The sequence below is a fragment of the Ovis aries genome, chromosome 1 (genome assembly GCF_016772045.2).
Source record: "Ovis aries strain OAR_USU_Benz2616 breed Rambouillet chromosome 1, ARS-UI_Ramb_v3.0, whole genome shotgun sequence".
NCBI classification, from domain to species: domain Eukaryota; kingdom Metazoa; phylum Chordata; class Mammalia; order Artiodactyla; family Bovidae; genus Ovis; species Ovis aries.
Window position 1 is genome coordinate 96,619,558 of NC_056054.1, and position 20,473 is coordinate 96,640,030.

Below are 20,473 nucleotides of genomic sequence, written 5' to 3' on the forward strand. Positions count from 1 at the left end.
GATCATCTGGGTCGTGAAGATCTTTTTTATACAGTTTTTCTGTGTATTCTTGCCACCTCTTCTTAATATCTTCTGCTTCTGTTAGGTCCTCACCATTTGTGTCCTTTATCAAGCCCATCTTTGCATGAAATATTCCCTTGGTATCTCTAATTTTCTTGAAGAGATCTCTAGTCTTTCCTATTCTGTTCTTTTCCTCTATTTCTTTGCATTGATCACTGTGGCCACTTTCCAAACACTTTTAACAGTTCCCCAAAATGTTAAATATAGAATACCGTATCACCCATCAATCTCATTCCTAGATCTATACCAAGATAATTAAAACATACCACTATAAAAAAAACTTTATAGAAATCTTCTGAGTAGCATTTTTCATGTGGAAAATATCTGAAAAAGCGCATGCATGTTCTGCTGCTAAATCATGTCCTACTCTTTTGCGACCCCAAGACTATAGCCTCCTAGGCTCCTCTGTCAATGGATTTTCCAGGCAGGAATACTGGCCTGCCATTTCCTTCTCCAGGGGATCTTCCCAACTCAGGGATTTAACCCACATCTCCTGCATTGGCAGGTGGATTCTTTACCTGAGCCACCAGAGAAGCACCCTGGAAAAGTGGAAACAACCTAAATACTGAGTAATGAATTCACTGACCAATGAATGAATGAACAAAATGTGGTATATCCATACAATGGAATATTACTTAACAATAAAAACAAATGAAGTACTGATCAGTTCAGTTCAGTTGTTCAGTCGTGTCTGACTCTTTGCAACCCCATGAATCGCAGCACGCCAGGACTCCCTGTCCATCACTATCTCCCGGAGCTCACTCAAACTCACATCCATTGAGTAGGTGATGCCATCCAGCCATCTCATCCTCTGTCATCCCCTTTTCCTCCTGCCCCCAATCCCTCCCAGCATCAGAGTCTTTTCCAGTGAGTCAACTCTTTGCATGAGGAGGCCAAAGTACTGGAGTTATATTACCAAACGATGCTAGATGAATGGATAAGAAAGCTGTGGTACATATACACAATGGAGTATTATTCAGCCATTGAAAAGAATACATTGGAGTCAGTTCTAATGAGGTGGATGAAACTGGAGCCTATTATACTAAGTGAAGTAAGCCAGAAAGAAAAACATCAATACAGTATACTAACGCATATATATGGAACTTAGAAAGATAGTAACGATAACCCTCTATGCGAGACAGCAAAAGAGACACAGATGTATAGAACAGTCTTTTGGACTCTGTGGGAGAGGGTGAGGCTGGGATGATTTGGGAGAATGGCATTGAAACATGTATGTTATCATATGTGAAATGAATCACCAGTCCAGGTTCAATACATGATATAGGATGCTCAGGGCTGGTGCACTGGGATGACCCAGAGGGATGGGGAACACATATACACCCGTGGTGGATTCATGTTAATGTATGGCAAAACCAATACAATATTGTAAAGTAATTAGCCTCCAATTAAAGTAAATAAATTTATATATATATAAAAAGAAAACACGATGCTAAGTGAAAGAAGCCAATCACAAAATGCGCTTGTAAGAAATGTTCACAACAGGCAAACTCATAGAAAACAAAGTGAATTAGAGATTGATTACCATGGAGAGGGAAGAGGAGCAAAGCAAGTGACTGCTCATGGGTACTGGGTTTCATCATGGAGTGATGAAAATGTTCTAAATTTGACTGCGGTGATGGATGCACAACTCTGTGAACACTAAAAGTCATTTCATTGTACACTTTAAATGAGTGAATTGTATGGTCCTTACCATGGTCTATCATGATCATCTCTTCCTACTTAACCCTATAATGTCTGGATTCCAACCCTCCTTCTTACCCTTTTTGCTCCCCCTTCTCCAGCCTTGCTGACCTCCTTGTGTTTCCTGAATATACCAGACACACTCCCTGCTTAGGGGCTTTGCACTGACTCTTCTCTGATAGCAATTCTCTTTCCCCACATACTCAGCTCACTAACTCCCTCACATTAAGTCTTTGCTGTAATAGTATCTTATCAAGGGGGCTTACCCAGCCATGCTGTCTAAAATAACAACCTGTGTTTCCCTCAACACCACTCCCAATTCCCCTTAGCCTTTTTCTATATAACCTATCACCTTCTAATATACTTTGTTTGGTTTATTTATTATAGTCACTATTTATGTTGTGTCACCCCAATACAAGTACCATGTTGGCAAAGGTTTTTGTCTCTTTTCTTCATTGATGTGAGTATCTGACACAGGATCTGGACACTGTAAGTATTCAATAAATATTTGTTAAATGAATGCATGAAATGAAAACATTAAAGGTTTATCAACAGGGTGATATCTAGATAAAAGGTGGCATATTTGTATAATGGCATTCTAGCCAAATATAAAAAATTAACATGAGATCACAAAAACATACCGCTATGTGGGAAAGGAAAATTGTAAAAATATTCTACAATACAGCACGACTCGTATCATTCTTTTAAAACCACACAATTAAAACTATTGTATATTGCTCATGGGATTGCACATGAAAACAGGTGTGACAAATTGGCTAGACTGATACAGGCCAAGGCCAAGATTTCGTTGCCTGGGGATAGAGAAAAGGGATGCAGGGAGGAGGGGTGAAAGGAGTGAGCAAGGAAAGAATGAAAGGGTCCTTCAACTTTAATACAGGAGATTTAATGCAGGAGATCAAGCAAATATGACAAAATGTCAACAACATTCATCCTTGGTGTTGGGAACATAAATGTCTGTTGTACTATTTCCTGTGTTTTGCTGAATTTACATTTTTTCAAAAACATTTAATTAACAAGTACAGCACAACATGATACCAAAAAAAAAAAAAATACAGTTGCTAGGTATTAATCAAATCCATTCAAGCAATTAGCTAATTCAATGACTCTTAGATCAAACGTCTAAGTGTCCCTTGGGATTTTACTATTTCCCATATAAATGTTATCTTCCCAGGAATCAGGTACTTTTAAGTTTTGGATTGGGCACTTGTAAGACTGTTTAGACACAAATTCCCATTTATCATTTTTTCTCAAAAACTAGCAATTTCATGCTGAGTTATCTTTATTAGATTCTTATCATCCCCATTGCAAATCCCCTTAAGAGGGGCCTTGTTTGGGGATCTGATTTTAATTAAAAGAACTCTGATTTTAAATAAAAGAAAGTTTATCAATAAATTTTCATTCACTCTCTTCAACTGGTCTGCCTCCTGTTGGTACTTATGTTTGCTAATGAATATCTATCTGTACACATTTGGATTTTTCTATACTTTTTTCTTAGTCCAATACTTCCAAAGCTAAATAAGTAGCTATTTAAGTCTACTCCAGACTGAAAAGTCACCTCCCTCAAAGTTCTACTGCCTAATTTATACATGTGTATGTGTAAACATATGTATTTTTTTTTAATCTATAGCAGTGTATTAGTCTGCTTTTTCTAGCTTATGCTGGGTAACAATCCTAAATAAGTGGCTCACAGCAATGGTTTCTTTTTCATTCACATCACCTATTAGTAGCTGTAGGGTGGCGTGTGTGTGTGTGCGTGTGTGTGTGCGCTCAGTCATGTCTGACTCTTTGTGACCCTATGGACGGTAGCCCACCAGACTCCGCCTATACGCTTTTCCAGAAAAAGAATACTGGAGTGGGTTGCCACTTTCTCCTCTAAGGGATCTTCCCAACCCAGGGAACAAACTCGCATCTCTTGTTGTCTCCAGCTTTGGCAGGCGGATTCTTCACCACTGGTGCCACCTGGGAAGTTTACTCTGCTTTATCTACCTTCTCATTCTAAGACCTAAACTGAGTTAGGAGGAAGGAAAAAGAGCAAGAAAGTTAGAACACATGCGGAATGGCTTGTAAAGATTCTGCTTGGGCATGGCATGTATCATGCTCACTCACTTTCCGTTGGCTAAAACAAGTCATGTGGACAAGCCCAGCATCAGTGGAGTATGACCAGATGTCTCTCCTATCTGATGCACTGCCTGCTGGTCACATGGCAGTGGATGTGGATATATAATCCTCATACAGTAGGGGTTAGCAAACTGCTGCTCACAGGCCAAATCTGTGGTTTTAGATATGTTCACATTGAGATTTTCTGAAAGATCTCATAGAGAGATGTCTAGAAGATAGCTGCTGCTGCTGCTGCTAAGTCACCTCAGTCATGTCTGACTCTGTGCGACCCCATAGACGGCAGCCCACCAGGCTCCTGTCCCTGGGACTCTCCAGGCAAGAACACTGTAGTGGGTTGCCATTTCCTTCTCCAGTGCATGAAAGTGAAAAGTGAAAGTGAAGTCACTCAGTCGTGTCTGACTCTTCGCAACCCCTGTAGCCTACCAGGCTACTCCGTCCATGGGATTTCCCAGGCAAGAGTAGTGGAGGGGGTTGCCATTGCCTTCTCCCCTAGAGGACAGCCAGAAACACACACACAAAATGCCTGAATTTAGGAAGAAAGGTCAAGGATAGAAGCAAAATTTGAGAGAAGATAGCTGAAAGTTATAGAAGCAGATGAAACTTCACAAGGGCAGAATATGTATAATAGATCTATCTACCTACCTACCTACCTACTTCAGGACAGAATTCTGGAGATTAAAGATGAATCAGTAAAGGAAATAAATGAACTATTAGAGTAGAAGAAAATGAAGTTACTGCCTTAACATTGGGATCAAGAGAAAACCATAAAAGAAACGAGGGAATCAGTACATCAATTAATCAGAGCAATAAAGAAGTATAAGAAGAAAAGACGAAAGACAGGTAAATTAGAGGTCACATTGTGCTTCATTAAAAACCAGCAAACAAGCATTGAGATGTGTTCTTTATTTTGTAATATATAACAAGTAAGTACAAAATATGTTCGTAAAAGATATCTCTCCCTACATATAGTTGTTGCTGTTTTGATTGGGATAAATAATATTTAAACAAGGAAAAACATGAGTTAAAAATAATTTAAAAACAAACAAAAATGATGGAAGTCTTAAATCATAAGATGATTTTCATATGCTTATTTTAAACTCTTTTATCTCTTGACTGAAATTCCCTAAAATTCTTGGCAGAAAAGATCTTGTCAGTCTAATTCAAAGCACTATCTCAGGCAAAGCTTCTTTAATACTTTCCTTGGAGTGGGGTCAACAGTTGCAACACTTAGTTTCACAGTGCTTCTTGCTGGTTTTACAAGAAGTTTAGGGAGCATGTTACATCAACATATCAAATTATTAGTTTACTGGCTACATTTGTGAGCAGGTTGTTTTTTGGTTACATTGTGATTGGGTGACTCAGAAGCTCACATGACATATTCATGCCATATTTACTTTGCCTTTATCATTTTAAATGTCTGAAAGACAACTACGTTGAACTATCTATAATGTTCTGACACAGTTCCATGGGTTTTTCTCTTTTTTTTCTTTTGACTTATACAACATTCTAAGTGCCTACTGATTATAACAAAAATTTAATATTAAATAAACTTTGAAGTGAAGTGAAGTCGCTCAGTTGTGTCCGACTCCTCCGTCCATGGGATTCACCAGGCAAGAATACTGGAGTGGGTTGCCATTTCCTTCTCCAGGGGATCTTCCCAACCCAGGGATCAAACCCAGGTCTCCCACAATGCAGGCAGACGCTTTAACCTCTGAGCCACCAGGGAGGCATAATGTACAAACAGTAAGACGGACCCATTTTAGCTGCTCAGTCTTAGGAATTTTAATAAATCCACACCAATCAAGATACAGAGCAACTCAATGCCACCAGAAAGGTTCTTCATACCACTTTGCAGTTAATTCTTCATCCCTTCCTCACCCTTGCTCCTGGAAACCACTGATCTACTTTTTGTTATTATGGATTAGTCCTGTCTGTTCTAGAATATCAAATAAATGTTACTGTGTAATATGAATTATTCTCTCGTAGGCTTCACTCGGCATAATGTTTCTGCTATTCCTTCATATTGTTACATACTCCTTTTCACTTTGAATAGCAGTCCATTGACTGAATGTTCTACAATCATTTATTTGTTGGTAGACATTTGTACTGTTTTTAGTTTGGGACTACCGTGAGCAAAAACATTATGAACATTTATGTGGTGGTTTAGTCACTAAGTCATGTCCGGCTCTTGTGACCCCATGGACTGTAGCCTGCCAGGCTCCTCTGTCCATGGGATTCTCTAGGCAAGAATACTGGATGGAGTTGCCATTCCCTTCTCCAGGGGATCTTTCCAATCCAGGAATTGAACCTGGGTCTTCTGTATTGCAGGCAGATGCTTTACCAACTGAGCTGGAAGGGAAGCACAAGTCATTTTGTAGACAATGTTTTCATTTCTCTTGGATAAATGCCTAGGGAATTGCTTGGTCTCACGATAAGTATATGTTTAATTTTATAAGAAACTGACTTTTTATACTCTTAATAGCAATGTATGAGCTCACATTGCTCTACATCCTTACCAAAACTTAGCCATATCAGTATTTTTTAATTTTAGTCATTCAAATGGGTAAAATGGTTTTTAAAAGAGAGTCATGTATTTGGAAATTAAAACACCTATTTCTAAATAGATTGCAGATCAAATAAGAAATAACAAACTAGAAATCACTTACAAATGAGTTATGGTGAAAATACTACATATCACAACTTTGTGGATGCTGATAAAGCAGTACTTACAAGGAAACGAATATTTACATTTATATTAGAAAATAAGAATGGCTAAAATTAATGAGGTCCACTTAATAAAAATAACAACAAAGTAATATCAAAGAAAACGGAAGCAAGAGAGGAAACAACAAAACTAAGGAAATAGAAAAGAAAGATATAACAGCGCGTGCATGCATGCTAAGTTGCTTCAGTCATGGTCTGACTTTTTGCAACCCTATAGATGGTAGCCCTCCAGACTCCTTTGTCTGTGGGATTCTCCAGACAAGAATACTGGAGTGGACTGCCATGCCCTCCTCCTGGGGATCTTCCTGACCCAGGGATCAAACCCGTGTCTCTTATATCTCCTGCAATGGGAGGTGGGTTCTGTACCATTAGTCCACCTGGAAAGCCCAAGATATGTTAAGAGTCTCATAAAACCAAATCTGTGCTCCAGAAAGATTAACAGAGTAGCCTCTAGCAAAGGTCAAGAGAAAAAAGGGAAGATGGGAATTCCAAGGAAAACAATTCACAAAAAGTGTTGCTAATGATAAAATGTCATATTTCAAGCAAAAGTTAGAATTTTGAAAATATGCATCCATTACATGTGCTAGACATCTTCCCAGTACTTAAAGACACTCCTGATATGATCTGTGCTGATAATTTCAAATGTGGTTTTTTTAAAAATAATGCAAATAAAAATCTGTCAAAATGTGTACAATCTAAAGATGGTAAGATTTATTTGTAGATAATCCTTAAATGGGAAAAGCAAAACTTTAAAATATTTAGAAAATAATCATAAAGAATAGCTTTATGACATTAGGCCAGAGAACAATTACTTCAAAAGACAAACAGAAGCACAAAACCATATAGGCAAAGGCTGAATTGACTGCATTAAAATGAACACTTCCATATAATAAAAGACAGCATTTACAAATTTAAAAAGACAAGCCATAGACTGAAAAAAGGCAATGTAAAACAGACAAAGGATTAATATTTAGGATATGTAAAGAAATAACTTCTACAAACAATAAAAAAATACAATTTTTTCAAGTGGGAAAAAGGGGTGAAGAAATAATTCACAGAAGAAAACAAAAGGTTTTAAACATGAAAAAATGCTTAACCTTACCAGTAGTCAGGGAAATGCAAATTAAAACAATGCGATAAGATATTCCATCTTTTATAATGGCAAAAATAATGTCTAATTATACCAAATATTGCCATAGAAAGAAAGAAAGTGAAGTTGCTCAGTGGTGTCCAACTCTTTGCGACCCCGTGGACTGTAGTCTACCAGGTTTCTCCGTCCATGGGATTTTCCAGGCAAGAATACTGGAGTGGGTTGCCATTTCCTTCTCCAGATCTTCCCAACCCAGGGATCGAACCTGGGTCTTCCACATTGTAGGCAGACGCTTTACCATCTGAACCATCAGGGAAGTCCAAATATTGCCATAGACCAAAGGAAACTCTTCTTTTGGTGGAACGTAAGTTGGAATGCCAGTTTGGAGAGCAATCTGGCAATATTCCTTGGAATAATTTTTCCAGTAGTCACGTACGGATGTGAGAGCTGGGCAACAAAAAAAGCTGAGCGCTGAAGAACAGATGCTTTTGAACTGTGGTGTTGGAGAAGACTCTTGAGAATTCCTTAGACTGCAAGGAGATCCAACCAGTCAATCCTAAAGGAAATCAGTCCTGAATATTCATTGGAAGGACTCATGTTGAAGCTGAAACTCCAATACTTTGGCCACCTGATGTGAAGAACTGACTCATTTGAAAAGACCCTGATTCTGGGGAAAGATTGAAGGCAGGAGGATAAGGAGATGACAGAGGATGAGGTGGTTGGATGGCGTCACCGACTTGATGGACGTGAGTTTGAGAAGCTGATGGACAAGGAAGCATGGTGTGCTGCAGTCCATGGGGCCGCAAAGAGTCAGTCACTATTGAGTGACTGAACTGAACTGAGCTGGCAATAATTCACTAACACTGATGTCATATATCCTCATGATTCCACTCTTGGGTATGTACACCTAGGAAAGCCTTTCAGAGGTGAACAAAAAGCATATGTAAGTATGTCCACTGTAAATGTTAGAAAAAAATCTTAATATGTTTTGCCAGGAAAATAACAATAGATTAAACAAACTGTGATAGAGCCAGACAATGGGATATCATACAGCCATCAAAATGATTAAATCTCGAACACATAATTAATACTGCATACAAAAATATAGATTCAGGAAGATATGTGCAGCATAAGGCTATTTATGTAAAGTTCTAACACATACAAAATAAATAATATGGATTGTTATGGCCAAATCATATGCAATAAAAATGTAAATAGGTACATGGGAATGATGAATATTAAATTCAGTATAGTGGTTCCCTCTGGGGAGGCTTTCAGAGGTACACAAAAAGCATATGTAAGTATGCCCATTGTAATAATATTCACAATAACAAAAAGTTGGAAAAAATCTAAATATCTTTAGCCAGGAAAACAACAATGGATAAATAAATTGTGATAGAGCCAGACAATGGAATATCATACAGCAGTCAAAATGATTAAATCTCCTGCCTGCAACAAGGGAGACCCAGGTTCAATTCCTGGGTCAGGAAGATCCCCTGGAGAAGAAAACGGCAACCCACTCCAGTATTCCTGTTTGGAGAATTCCATGGACAGAAGAGCCTGATGGGCTATAGTCCGTGGTGTCACAAAGAGTCGGACATGACTGAGTGACTAACACTTTCACACACATTTTCTGGGGAGGAAGAAAGCAGAATGAGACTAGAGAGAGCTAACAGTTTTGACTATACTTGTAATGTTTTACTTCTTAAAAAGCAAAAACTGCATGCAGCAAGTATGCCAAAAGGTTAGCATTTCAAAAAGCAGCCATCCATACTCATACTCCTCTCAATGTTTGAAATATTTCTCGATAATAAACTCTTGTGAAAATATTTTGTCATTGGGAATAAAGAGAGGCACTGTCACTAATTTGATCTTCATCTTACAAATGCACTCCATCCTTAAATCAAGAAGCCTGGATTGGGGACAGTATGTGTGTGGTGAGGTAAGGTGAGAGAAAAAGTTAACATCGGTCAGGAATCATATGTATACGCCATATTATTTAAATATCCTTATTATAGACCTTATAAAGGGGGTTCAAAGAGCTTTAGTAACTTGCCTAGTATGTTACAACGGGAAGAGATCACAGTGAGATTCAAACTGTATCTGGCTTCAGAGCCCATACTCATTGCCCTGATAGTAAAAAAGCTCTTCTTGGAGGTGTAATTAAGATGTGACCTAACTCTGTGCTCCAGGATGGAAGCAACACAAACACAATAGCTTCTCATCGAATCACACATGAGTATAAATCTAGGCAAGGAAGTGGTACTAGTGGAAACCTTTTAGAGAAGGAAATAACATGAGAAGTTTGGGTATTTTAATAATTTTCCTAACTTCTCTTTATTATTTATTCCATGGGTCATTTAGAACCTCTGCCTCTCCCTGGAAACTCTGGAAGTGACGCCAATTTTACAAATAGATTCTTCAAGACCATTAACTTATATTGAGGTTTGTTTGCTTGCTTTCTGCGTTGAACATATACCTGTTGTCAGTAGCCTAACAACTTGATATAAATACATACTTAAACATGCTTCCAAAATTATGAGGATAAATGCAAACACAAGAGACTCCCAGTCCTAGTTTAGGCTTTGGCTTTGTATCTTTAAGACAAGCACCATGGGTCAGGTACTTTTGTTTGTATTTACTGAGCCAAGATTCATGTAGTCAGTTCCGTTGGCCCTCATTCGGAAATTGGTTCCTTCATAGTTCCCCTTCCTGTATTATTATTATTGATTTTTGTTTCCTGGGAAACCAAACCTCGCTCTAATTAGAGAATGAGGCCACATTCTGAAGCTGCAGATTTCGTTCTTTGCCCTGGACTCTTCCCTGGACTGTTTCGGACCCTCTGTAACAGGAGGTCTGATGGTCAAAGTTGTCCTTTTCTCTTAGCCTTGGCAGAAAGCCAATGCCTAAAGCTATGAACTCCAGCTTTTATCTTCCATCTGCAGGGTGACTCAATCCCAAGCAAAGTAAAAACTAAAGATGTGGAGACATGCACCTCAGAGACAGCTGTGGGAATCAGATTGGATCTGCACTCAAGCCTGCTAGAAATAAAAGACCACTGACTTTGGCATTTGGATGGAAAGCTTTGCCAAGCACACACACAGGCAGGCGTCTTCTCTCTCCTCCTCTCACTCACACACACACACATGCATGCACATAGGCACACCTTTTAGAGGAGAGGCTCTGAAAGATTCCCCACATATGGCAAACATATTTTAGGGGAAGCACCATGACTAGAGGCCAGTGGGAAAGAAAGAAAAAGAAAATAATGAGAAAAATCTTCAATAAGTCTCAATCATTCCAGTGAGACTGCTGAGAAAGAATGCAAAAGACTGGAGATAAAAATAATTGATAAAATCAGTATCTCAACATAGCTAAATTCTTTCCCTATTTCAAACAATTACTAGAACTTACTCTGGTAGACAACAATGGCCTGCGGAACTGGTCTCTATATTTATCCGTATGTACTTTGCTTAACACAGTGGATGAACATGAAAAGAACACTTATATAATGTAAAAAAAATATCATTTTCTAACTCACAATTTCAAAAATTCTTCATTTTACTTATAAATAATTGTGTGTGTACAAATGCAAGAATAACCGATTTTAACTGGCATTGGCTCTCAATAGTTTGTTTTCTAAATTCCTATCATACTTTACGATCAACTAAATGCTTAAAAGCACTACAAAATTCCCAATATTAAAAAAAACCCTCTTGTTATAATTACATAACTGATCTCTAATTTATCTGTTTTATAAGTTAAGAATTGATTTATCAAGTTTTCTCAAAACAAGAAAGTATTCTAACTTCTGCTTTAAGAATTCTTGATAAAATTTAATCAGATCATTTAAACATAAAATAACATGATAAAAAGTGGTGGAGAGGAAGAAACACTGACCTGATGTTCTCAGGGACCTTATGATTGAAGGGTTTTCTAGAAACTGAGTTTGGATTTTTGTCTTGAGGATAGGAGAAAGGTGCTGGTTTATTTTAAGTAGAAAGAGCACATGGCTACAATGTGGGGAATGGACCATCGATCGGTGAGACTGAGGCAGGAATGAAAGGGTAATTTAGTAGTCCAGGGCCTGGAAGTCAACTCTGGCTCTGTACTGCCTCTCTGCCATCAGCTCCTGAGGCAAAGGCATGGTGGGAGACAGAATAAAGTTCTCTCTCCAAGAGTACCCAACTTATAATGGAGTCACGTCTTGATAAACACATCATTAATTTGAAAGTATCCCAAGTCGAAAATACATACAATATACCTAACCTTCCCAACATCATAGTTTAACCATGTTCAGAACACTTACATCAGCCCTGGTGGTGGTGGTGGTGGTTCAGCCGCTAAGTCGTGTCCGTCTCTTGTGACCCCATGGACTGTAGCCCGTCAGCCTCCTCTGTCCATGAGATTTACCAAGCAAGAATACCAAGGGCTCTAACACAAAGCCTATACTATAATAAAGTGTTGAATATCTCATGTAATTTATTGAGCACTGTACTCAAAGTGGAAAACAGATTGGTTATGTCTTGATTATTTACCCTGGTGATCTTGTGGCTGACTTGGAGCTGCGCAGTATCACAACAGAGTATCTTTCTACACATTATCAGCCAGGGAAAAGATCAAAATCTAAAATTCAAAGTACAGTTTCTACTGAACGTATATAGCTTTCAAACCATCATAAGTTTAACCACTGTAAGTCAGAAACTGTCTATATAACTTGCAAAAGTAGTGCCTTAGGAAGAAAATTAAGGTTCATGTTTATGCCCAAAAAGGCTAATTTTATAGTAAGTAAAAGAAAAGCTGATTAACATACTAAAGGCATGAAAAAAGTGGTAGCACAAAAGCCGAAAGTTTTAAATAAGGAAAGATTAACTTTACAGAAATAAAACGATCAACAAATCAAAAGGCAGGAAAAACAAGAGACTTAAGATCCATAATCAAATGTTATTTGTAGACCTTACTTGGATCATCATTTAAATAAGCCAACTATAAAACACATTTTGGGAGAACCAGCATAGTTTGAACATGGACTGGGTATTAGATGATAATATGGGATTATCACTAACTTTGTTAAGTCTGATGACACTATTGTGGTTATGTAAGAAAACTTCCTGAATTTTTAGAAAGGCATGCTGAAATATTTAGGGCAAGAAATGCCATGATGTGTGATATCTGCTATAAAATACTTCAACAAAGAAAACAACATGGGATCTTCCATGGTAGTCCACTGATTAGGAATCTGCCTTCCAATACAGTGGATGTGGGTTCAATCCCTGGTCCAGGAACTAAGATCCCACATGCTTCAGGGCAACTAAGCCCACATGCAGCAACTAGAAGCCGCTGTAGGCCACAATGAAGATCCAGCATGGCCAAATAAATAAATAAATAAAATTGGCAAAGATAACCATGAAGAAGCATATTAAAAAAAACTTGGAGAGACAAATTACAAAATGTTAATAAATGATGGGGGTAAAGTATACTATTCTCCTACTCTTCTACATATATTTCAAGTTTTATTCATTAAATATTTTAAACAGGAAAGAAAATCTGATACAATAACCAGTCTACCCATTGAGCTGTAATAATGTTGGTTGCCTGAGTTAAAGAAGGAAATGGCCCCGACCAAGCATGTCTTGAGGACAGAGAGATATCTGAGGAAGTCTTTCATACTGGTTTTGTGCGACAAGTTGTGGAATATGGGCTGACGAGTACTCTTCTCAAATTTTACCTGGCAAACTATCGAAACTCCTCCAAGGGAGCTGAAGTCAGGGATGGTAAGAGGGGACCTGTGAGACAGTTTAGAGGCCAGCGAGGAAACAGGCAGCCCCAGTGGCCTCCACTCTCTGACCTAGACCTACAATCAGTTGGGGAACCAGAGAGCTCACTGTGTAACATAAAAAACCAAAGGGAAGGTAAATTTTATTATCCCTCACTTTGAGTTCTTAAAAAGCTCCCCATATTTTGAATTACTCTTTCAATTGCTATTCTGAACAACAATATACCATGTGGAAGAAGATATGTCAATATTTGTAAATTGTTATATATTTATGGAGGTCCCTGCCAAAAACCCTTTACAACAGAGAACATATTTAAAACAGAGTAGTTCCTTCTGGGGCCATGAGCTCAAAGTGCAAGTACTGGATGCAGTTGTACATACGCCTTTAATTTTAAAAGTTGCTTTAAAAAACAGTCTGACAAGTGGCTACTTTGCAGAGATTGGACATTTTCACCTAGAATAATTAAGGAAATGGAACATAATTTTTAAAATTGATACAACCACTACGGAGACCAGTGTGGAGATTTCTTTCAAAAAACTAGGAATAAGACTACCATATGATTCAACAATCCTACTACTGGGCATATACCCTGAGGAAACCATAATTGAAAAGGACACATGTAGCCGCACGCTCACTACAGCACCGTCTACAATAGCTAGGACATGGAAGCAACCTCGATGCCCACTGACAGATGAATGGATAAAGAAGTTGTAGTACATATACACAATGGAATATTACTCAGCCGTAAAAAAGAACACACTTAAATCAGTTCTAATACGGTGGATTCAACTAGAATCATTATTTAGAATGAAGTAAATTAAGAAAGAAAAGAAATGAATGTCATATATTAACATGTATATATGGAATCTATATATACATGTATTAACATGTATATATGATCTCTGTTCGTTTCCAAGGCAAACCATTCAGTATCATGGTGATCCAAGTCTATGCCCCAACCAGTAACACTGAAGAAGCTGAAGTTGAACAGTTCTATGAAGACCTACAAGACCTTCTAGAACTAACACCCCAAAAAGTGTCCTTTTCATTACAGGGGACTGGAATGCAAAAGTAGGAAGTCAAGAAACACCTGGAGTAACAGGAAAATTTGGCCTTGGTGTACAGAATGAAGCAGGGCAAAGGCTAACAGAGTTTCAAAAAGAGAATGCACTGGTCATAGCAAACACCCTCTTCCAACAACACAAGAGAAGACTCTACACATGGACATCACCAGATAGTCAACACCAAAATCAGATTGATTCTATTCTTTGCATCCAAAAATGGAGAAGCTCTATACAGTCAGCAAAAACAAGACTGGGAGACTGTGGCTCAGATCATGAACTCCTTATGGCCAAATTCAGCCTTAAATTGAAGAAAGTAGGGAAAACCACTAGACCATTCAGGTATGACCTAAATCAAATCCCTAATGATTATACAGTAGAAGTGAAATTTAGATTTAAGGGACTAGATCTGATAGACAGAGTTCCTCATGAACTATGGATGAAGATTTGTGACACTGTACAGGAGACAGGGAGCAAGACCAGCCCCAAGAAAAAGAAATGCAAAAAAGCAAAATGGCTGCCTGAGGAGGCCTTACAAATAGCTGAGAAAAGAAGAGAAGCAAAAAGTAAAGGAGAAAAGGAAAGATATAAGCATCTGACTGCAGAGTTCCAAAGAACAGCAAGGAGAAATAAGAAAGCCTTTCTCAGTGATCAATGCAAAGAAATAGAGGAAAAAAATAGAATGGGAAAGACTAGAGATCTCTTCAAGAAAATTAGAGATACCAAGGCAACATGTCATGTAAAGATGGGCACAATAAAGGACAGAAATGATAAGGACCTAACAGAAGCAGAAGATATAAAGAAGAGGTGGCAAGAATACACAGAAGAACAGTACAAAAAAGATTTTCATGACCCAGATAATCACAATGGTGTGATCACTCACCTAGAGCCAGACATCCTGGAATGTGAAGTCAAGTGGGCCTTATGAAGCATCACTACGAACAAAGCTAGTGAAGGTGATGGAATTCCAGTTGAGCTATTTCAAATCCTGAAAGATGATGCTGTGAAAGTGCTGTACTTAATATGCCAACAAATTTGGAAAACTCAGCAGTGGCCACAGGACTGGAAAAGGTCAGTTTTCATTTCAATCCCAAAGAAAGGCAATGCCAAAGAATGCTCAAACTACCACACAATTGCACTCATCTCATACTCTAGTAAAGTCATGCTCAAAATTCTCCAAGCCAGGCTCCAGCAATACGTGCACCGTGAACTTCCAGATGTTCAAGCTGGTTTTAGAAAAGGCAGAGGAACCATAGATTAACTTGCCAACATCTGCTGGATCATTAAAAAAGCAAGAGAGTTCCAGGAAAACATCTATTTCTGCTTTATTGACTATGCCAAATCTTTGACTGTGTGGATCACAACAAACTGGAAAATTCTGAAAGATATGGGAATACCAGACCACCTAACCTGCCTCTTGAGAAATCTGTATGCAGGTCAGGAAGCAACAGTTAGAACTGGACATGGAACAACAGACTGGTTCCAAATAGGAAAAAGAGTACATCAAGGCTGTACATTGTCACCCTGCTTATTTAACTTCTATGCAGAGTACACCATGAGAATCGCTGGGCTGGAGGAAGCACAAGCTAGAATCAAGATTGCCAGGAGAAATATCATAACCTCAGATATGCAGATGACACCACCATTATGGCAGAAAGCGAAGAACTAGAGAGCCTCTTGATGAAAGTGAAAGAGGAGAGTGAAAAGTTGGCTTAAAGCGCAACAGTCAGAAAACAAAGATCATGGCATCTGGTCCTATCACTTCATGGGAAATAGATGGGGAAATAGTGGAAACAGTGGCAGACTTTACTTTTTTGGGCTCCAAAATCACTGCAGATGGTGACTGCAGCCATGAAATTAAAAAGACGTTTACTCCTTGGGAGAAAAGTTATGACCAACCTAGATAGCATATTAAAAAGCAGAGACATTACTTTGCCAACAAAGGTCCATCTAGTCAAGGCTATGGTTTTTCCAGTAGTCAGGTATGGATGTTAGAGTTGGACTATAAAGAAACCTGAGGGCCAAAGAATTGATGCTTTTCAACTATGGTGTTGGAGAAGACTCTTGAGAGTCCCTTGAACTGCAAGGAGATCAACCCAGTCCACCCTAATTGGAAGGACTGATGTTGAAGATGAAACTCCAATACTTTGGCCACCTGATGCGAAGAGCTGACTCATTTGAAAAGACCCTGATGCTGGAAAAGATTGAAGGTGGGAGGAGAAGGGGACAGAGGATGAGGTGGTTGGATGGCATCACCAACTCAATGGACATAAGTTTGAGTAAACTCCAGGAGTTGGTGATGGAAAGGGAGGCCTGGTGTGCTGCAGTCCATAGGGTCACAAAAAGTCAGACATGACTGAGCGACTGAACTGAACTGATGGAATCTAGAAAGACCGTATTGATGATCCTGCTTGCAGGGCAGCAAAGGAGACTCAGACTTAAAGAACAGACTTTTGGACACAGTGGGGGAGGACAGGGTGGGATGATTTGAGGGAGTAGCAATGAAACATATGCAGTACCATATGCAAAATCAAAGGCCAGTGGGAATTTGCTGTATGACACAGGGAACCCAAAGCCAGTGCTTTTTGACAACCTAGAGGGGTGGAATGGGGACAGAGGTAAGAGAGAGGTTCAAAAGGAAGGGGCATGTGTATACCTATGGCCCACTCACATTGATTCACGGCAGAAACCATCACAGTATTATAAAGCAATTATCTTTTAATTAAAAATAAATTATTTAATGAAAGAGTATCACATAAGGATCAAAAGAGAGCTTATATCAAAAACAGCTAAGATGGAGTGAAGATGGTATGCCTTGGAAAGCATTAGGTGACTCAAAAACTGGCTCTGATAATTACTAGACTGGCTCTGATAATTATAATGTGAGAGAGGGGTGTGAAGAGTTTGGATAGACATTGTTTCATGAAATATGAGAGGCACCATCTTTTCAGAGAAAAGGTAGGAATGCTTCCGAGGTGGGACAACCAGGAGGGTGAGACATCTAAGGACAGCTAGTATGAAGAAGGTAAGTCCTATGGAACAAGCACCTGGAGGGTAAGAATGATGCACAAGCAATACCTCCAAGTATTGGAATAGCAGTCATGTGGAAGACAGAGTTTATTTATTGTGTATTTTCAGAGAGAAGTTAAGTGAGTGGCTGAACATTACAGGAGGGCAGATGTTTGTTCAACATAAGCAAGTTCTTGATAACAATTAGATCTGTCCAAGATTCAATCTGTAAAGTCATATGTAAAGAAAGCCTTCCTGACTTTCCTTAGTGAAAAAGGAAACTGAGGTAAACTGCCTTTAAAAGTCATGTTAATGATTAGATTCTATTATTCTTTCAGATTATCTCTAATCTGGCAACAAGTTTCAGTTGATAACTGCATTTATTTTTTTGAAGATATTCTTCTCATTCATTACATATTTTTAAATGGTTGCTGTGTGTGAATCATTACATTAAGTTCTGTGGGTGATTAAATATGCATAAAAATAATGAGTGTCAGAAGTTTATGGTCAAGAAAGGAGTTCTACACATGTATAACACATACCACACTTACATACATGTTAAATTATGCCAAAACATGTATAACATACTATTCCTTGGCGGGGTTTGTCATCAGGTTAAAGAAAACATGTAATGTAAAGCATGATTCAGTTAAAACTCTCATCTTCTTTGCTAGGGAGTCTCTTAAGTGCTCTGTCTCTAGGCCAAATTATCCGCCTGTCCAAGAGCAAACTGATTCATCCACAGTAAAGATATGAGTCAAATATTCTGGCTTTGTTCTGAGGCCTTTCTTGGCTTGGACTCAATATACTGGATATCATCTTCCAATTTCCCAGCTAGCTCTTTCAAATCTTCTCAAAAGTTATTATACAAAGAATGAACAATAGGAATTATCCAATAGACTTTCCAAATACAATACCCAGCAAAGCAACACTGGAGTTATGTAAAACCATCAGTTACTAAATTCTATCCCTCATCACCAGGAAACTAATCAACAGCATGAATTCATCAGTTTGAATGCAACCCAATATAGAAAAACAATTCTTGAGTTCGAAGTAATAATGGGATACAATTTTTTGGTATATGAAGCATTATAAACTTCCCAAGTACAGTTCAGGAAAAAGCTGAAAATATTATTGCATTATAATAATACTCAATGATATGAATACAGGGAAAAATGAAACAGTTATATTTGATGAAGTCACCTTTGAATGGTCAAAAAAAAAAAAAAATCACAAACAGGAGCTATATAAACCACTGAATTTTTTCCTCAAATAATCTGAAAATAAAAGTTTTCTCAGTTCTAATCTGAGAAGCTGACCTGAGATTGCTGGAAAAGGATGCTCTTCTCTGGGTTTATGCCACAAGCGAGAAGAGCAGCAGTCATGTCCAAGATGCTCTGCCGGAGGATGGTTGGGTCTTGGGGGACAGTGATGGAATGTAGGTCAACAATACTGTACAGCACAGAGTCATGCTCGTCCTGTAACCTCACCCAGCTCTCAATGGCTCCCAGATAGTTGCCGAGGTGGGGGATTCCGGTAGGCTGAATGCCCGAGAATATTCGCTTCACGGCATCTTTCTGGAACAAAGGAGAACAGACAAAATTGTTTCTGAAGCAGAATCCATGAATCTGATGCCCATGTTACCACAGCTATGATGGCTACCCCTATTTTTTTTTTTAATGAAATCTGATAGTCATCATCCTTATGCATTTCTTTTGTTCCTACTTGGTGCAAACACTATGTTAGGTGCTATTAGGGGACAGAAGATGATAATATATATTTTTTTCTTTTTGCACTCAAAACCTTACAAATGCAAAGGCATATAAGGAAAGGTCTGTATCTTCAATCTAATTGGAGATAGAAGATATGCTTATGAAAATAAAAGGAACAATACAACATGACAACACAGTCATGACCAGTTTGGAAAGATAAGTAGTGGGGTACAGGCAGGAATTCCCAAGAGCAAAAATGACTGTGGTTCTGGTGGTCATTACAAAGACTTCAGACATAGAAGTGAAATTTCACTGGCGGTTAAAGAGGCTCCAAGGGTTTGTTATGACATGATTCACTCGTTGTGCAGGTAAGGCAATGAAGGCCATAGCATTAGGGCTAAAGGTTACTACTACTTAATTCAGTTTTCTTTAAAAATAATTGCTGATATAATTCAATGTGCAGAATCTTGGGCTAAAATTTAGGAAATCTACATTTCTGATATTACTTCTTGATAAAGTTATTTAACATTTTCATGTTTTGGTTTCCTTTGACTTTTGATAAAATTATACTTGTGTTTTTTTTATTTCTTCAAAATAAGTTTTTAATTTTGCATAATTTTTAAATTATAAAATCATTTTTGACATGCTTTCCCACTGACCTAATTTGCTGTTATTGAAGTCATAATAGGAAGTGAGAAAAAAAATGTGCCTCTGTATTCGTAAGATTTTGCATGAAAAAAAAAAAAATTTGTTTGCTATACCATGTGGCTTGTAGGATCTTAGTTCCCTAACCAGGGATTAAACCTGTGCCCCCTGTGGTGGAAGCATGGAGTCCTAATCACTGGACTGCCGGGGAATTCCCCTGCAAATTTTTTTCAAAATATATTTTCTGTCCCTAATACAGAGTGAAAAAATATCATGTTTCCTTTTAATCATTTTGCATTCTATAGTGAAAAACTAAAAATGAATGTATATCAATAAATGTGTTATAACTAAAAGGATCTGAAAAAATAAAATGCATCCTTATCATTTTTAACAATAGTAAAAATATTACTAAAATAGCCACAATTTACTAGAAAACTACTATGTTGCTGGTATTTATGCTCAATGCTTTATATGCATTAATGTATTTATCCCTTATAATACACAATATGGTAGGCATATGATTGCCTCCAATTTGCAGATGAGGAAACTGAGGTT

The 20,473-nt window shown here is 38.1% G+C and overlaps 1 protein-coding gene across 4 annotated transcripts in view; it reads right to left on the bottom strand.

Annotated features, from left to right (window-relative positions):
* The window catches only part of WARS2 (tryptophanyl tRNA synthetase 2, mitochondrial), a 96,848-nt gene that overhangs the window by 34,538 nt on the left and 41,837 nt on the right, over nucleotides 1-20,473 (bottom strand). For 2 of the 4 annotated variants that reach the window (XM_027973655.2, XM_042253138.1), the window contains exon 2: nucleotides 18,881-19,138. The exons of 1 other annotated variant lie outside the window; for it this stretch is intronic. In XM_027973655.2, coding sequence (XP_027829456.1) covers nucleotides 18,881-19,138 — 258 coding nt within the window. The remainder of the gene's footprint in view (nucleotides 1-18,880; nucleotides 19,139-20,473) is intronic. One more of the 4 variants, XM_027973662.2, reaches the window with a different exon arrangement.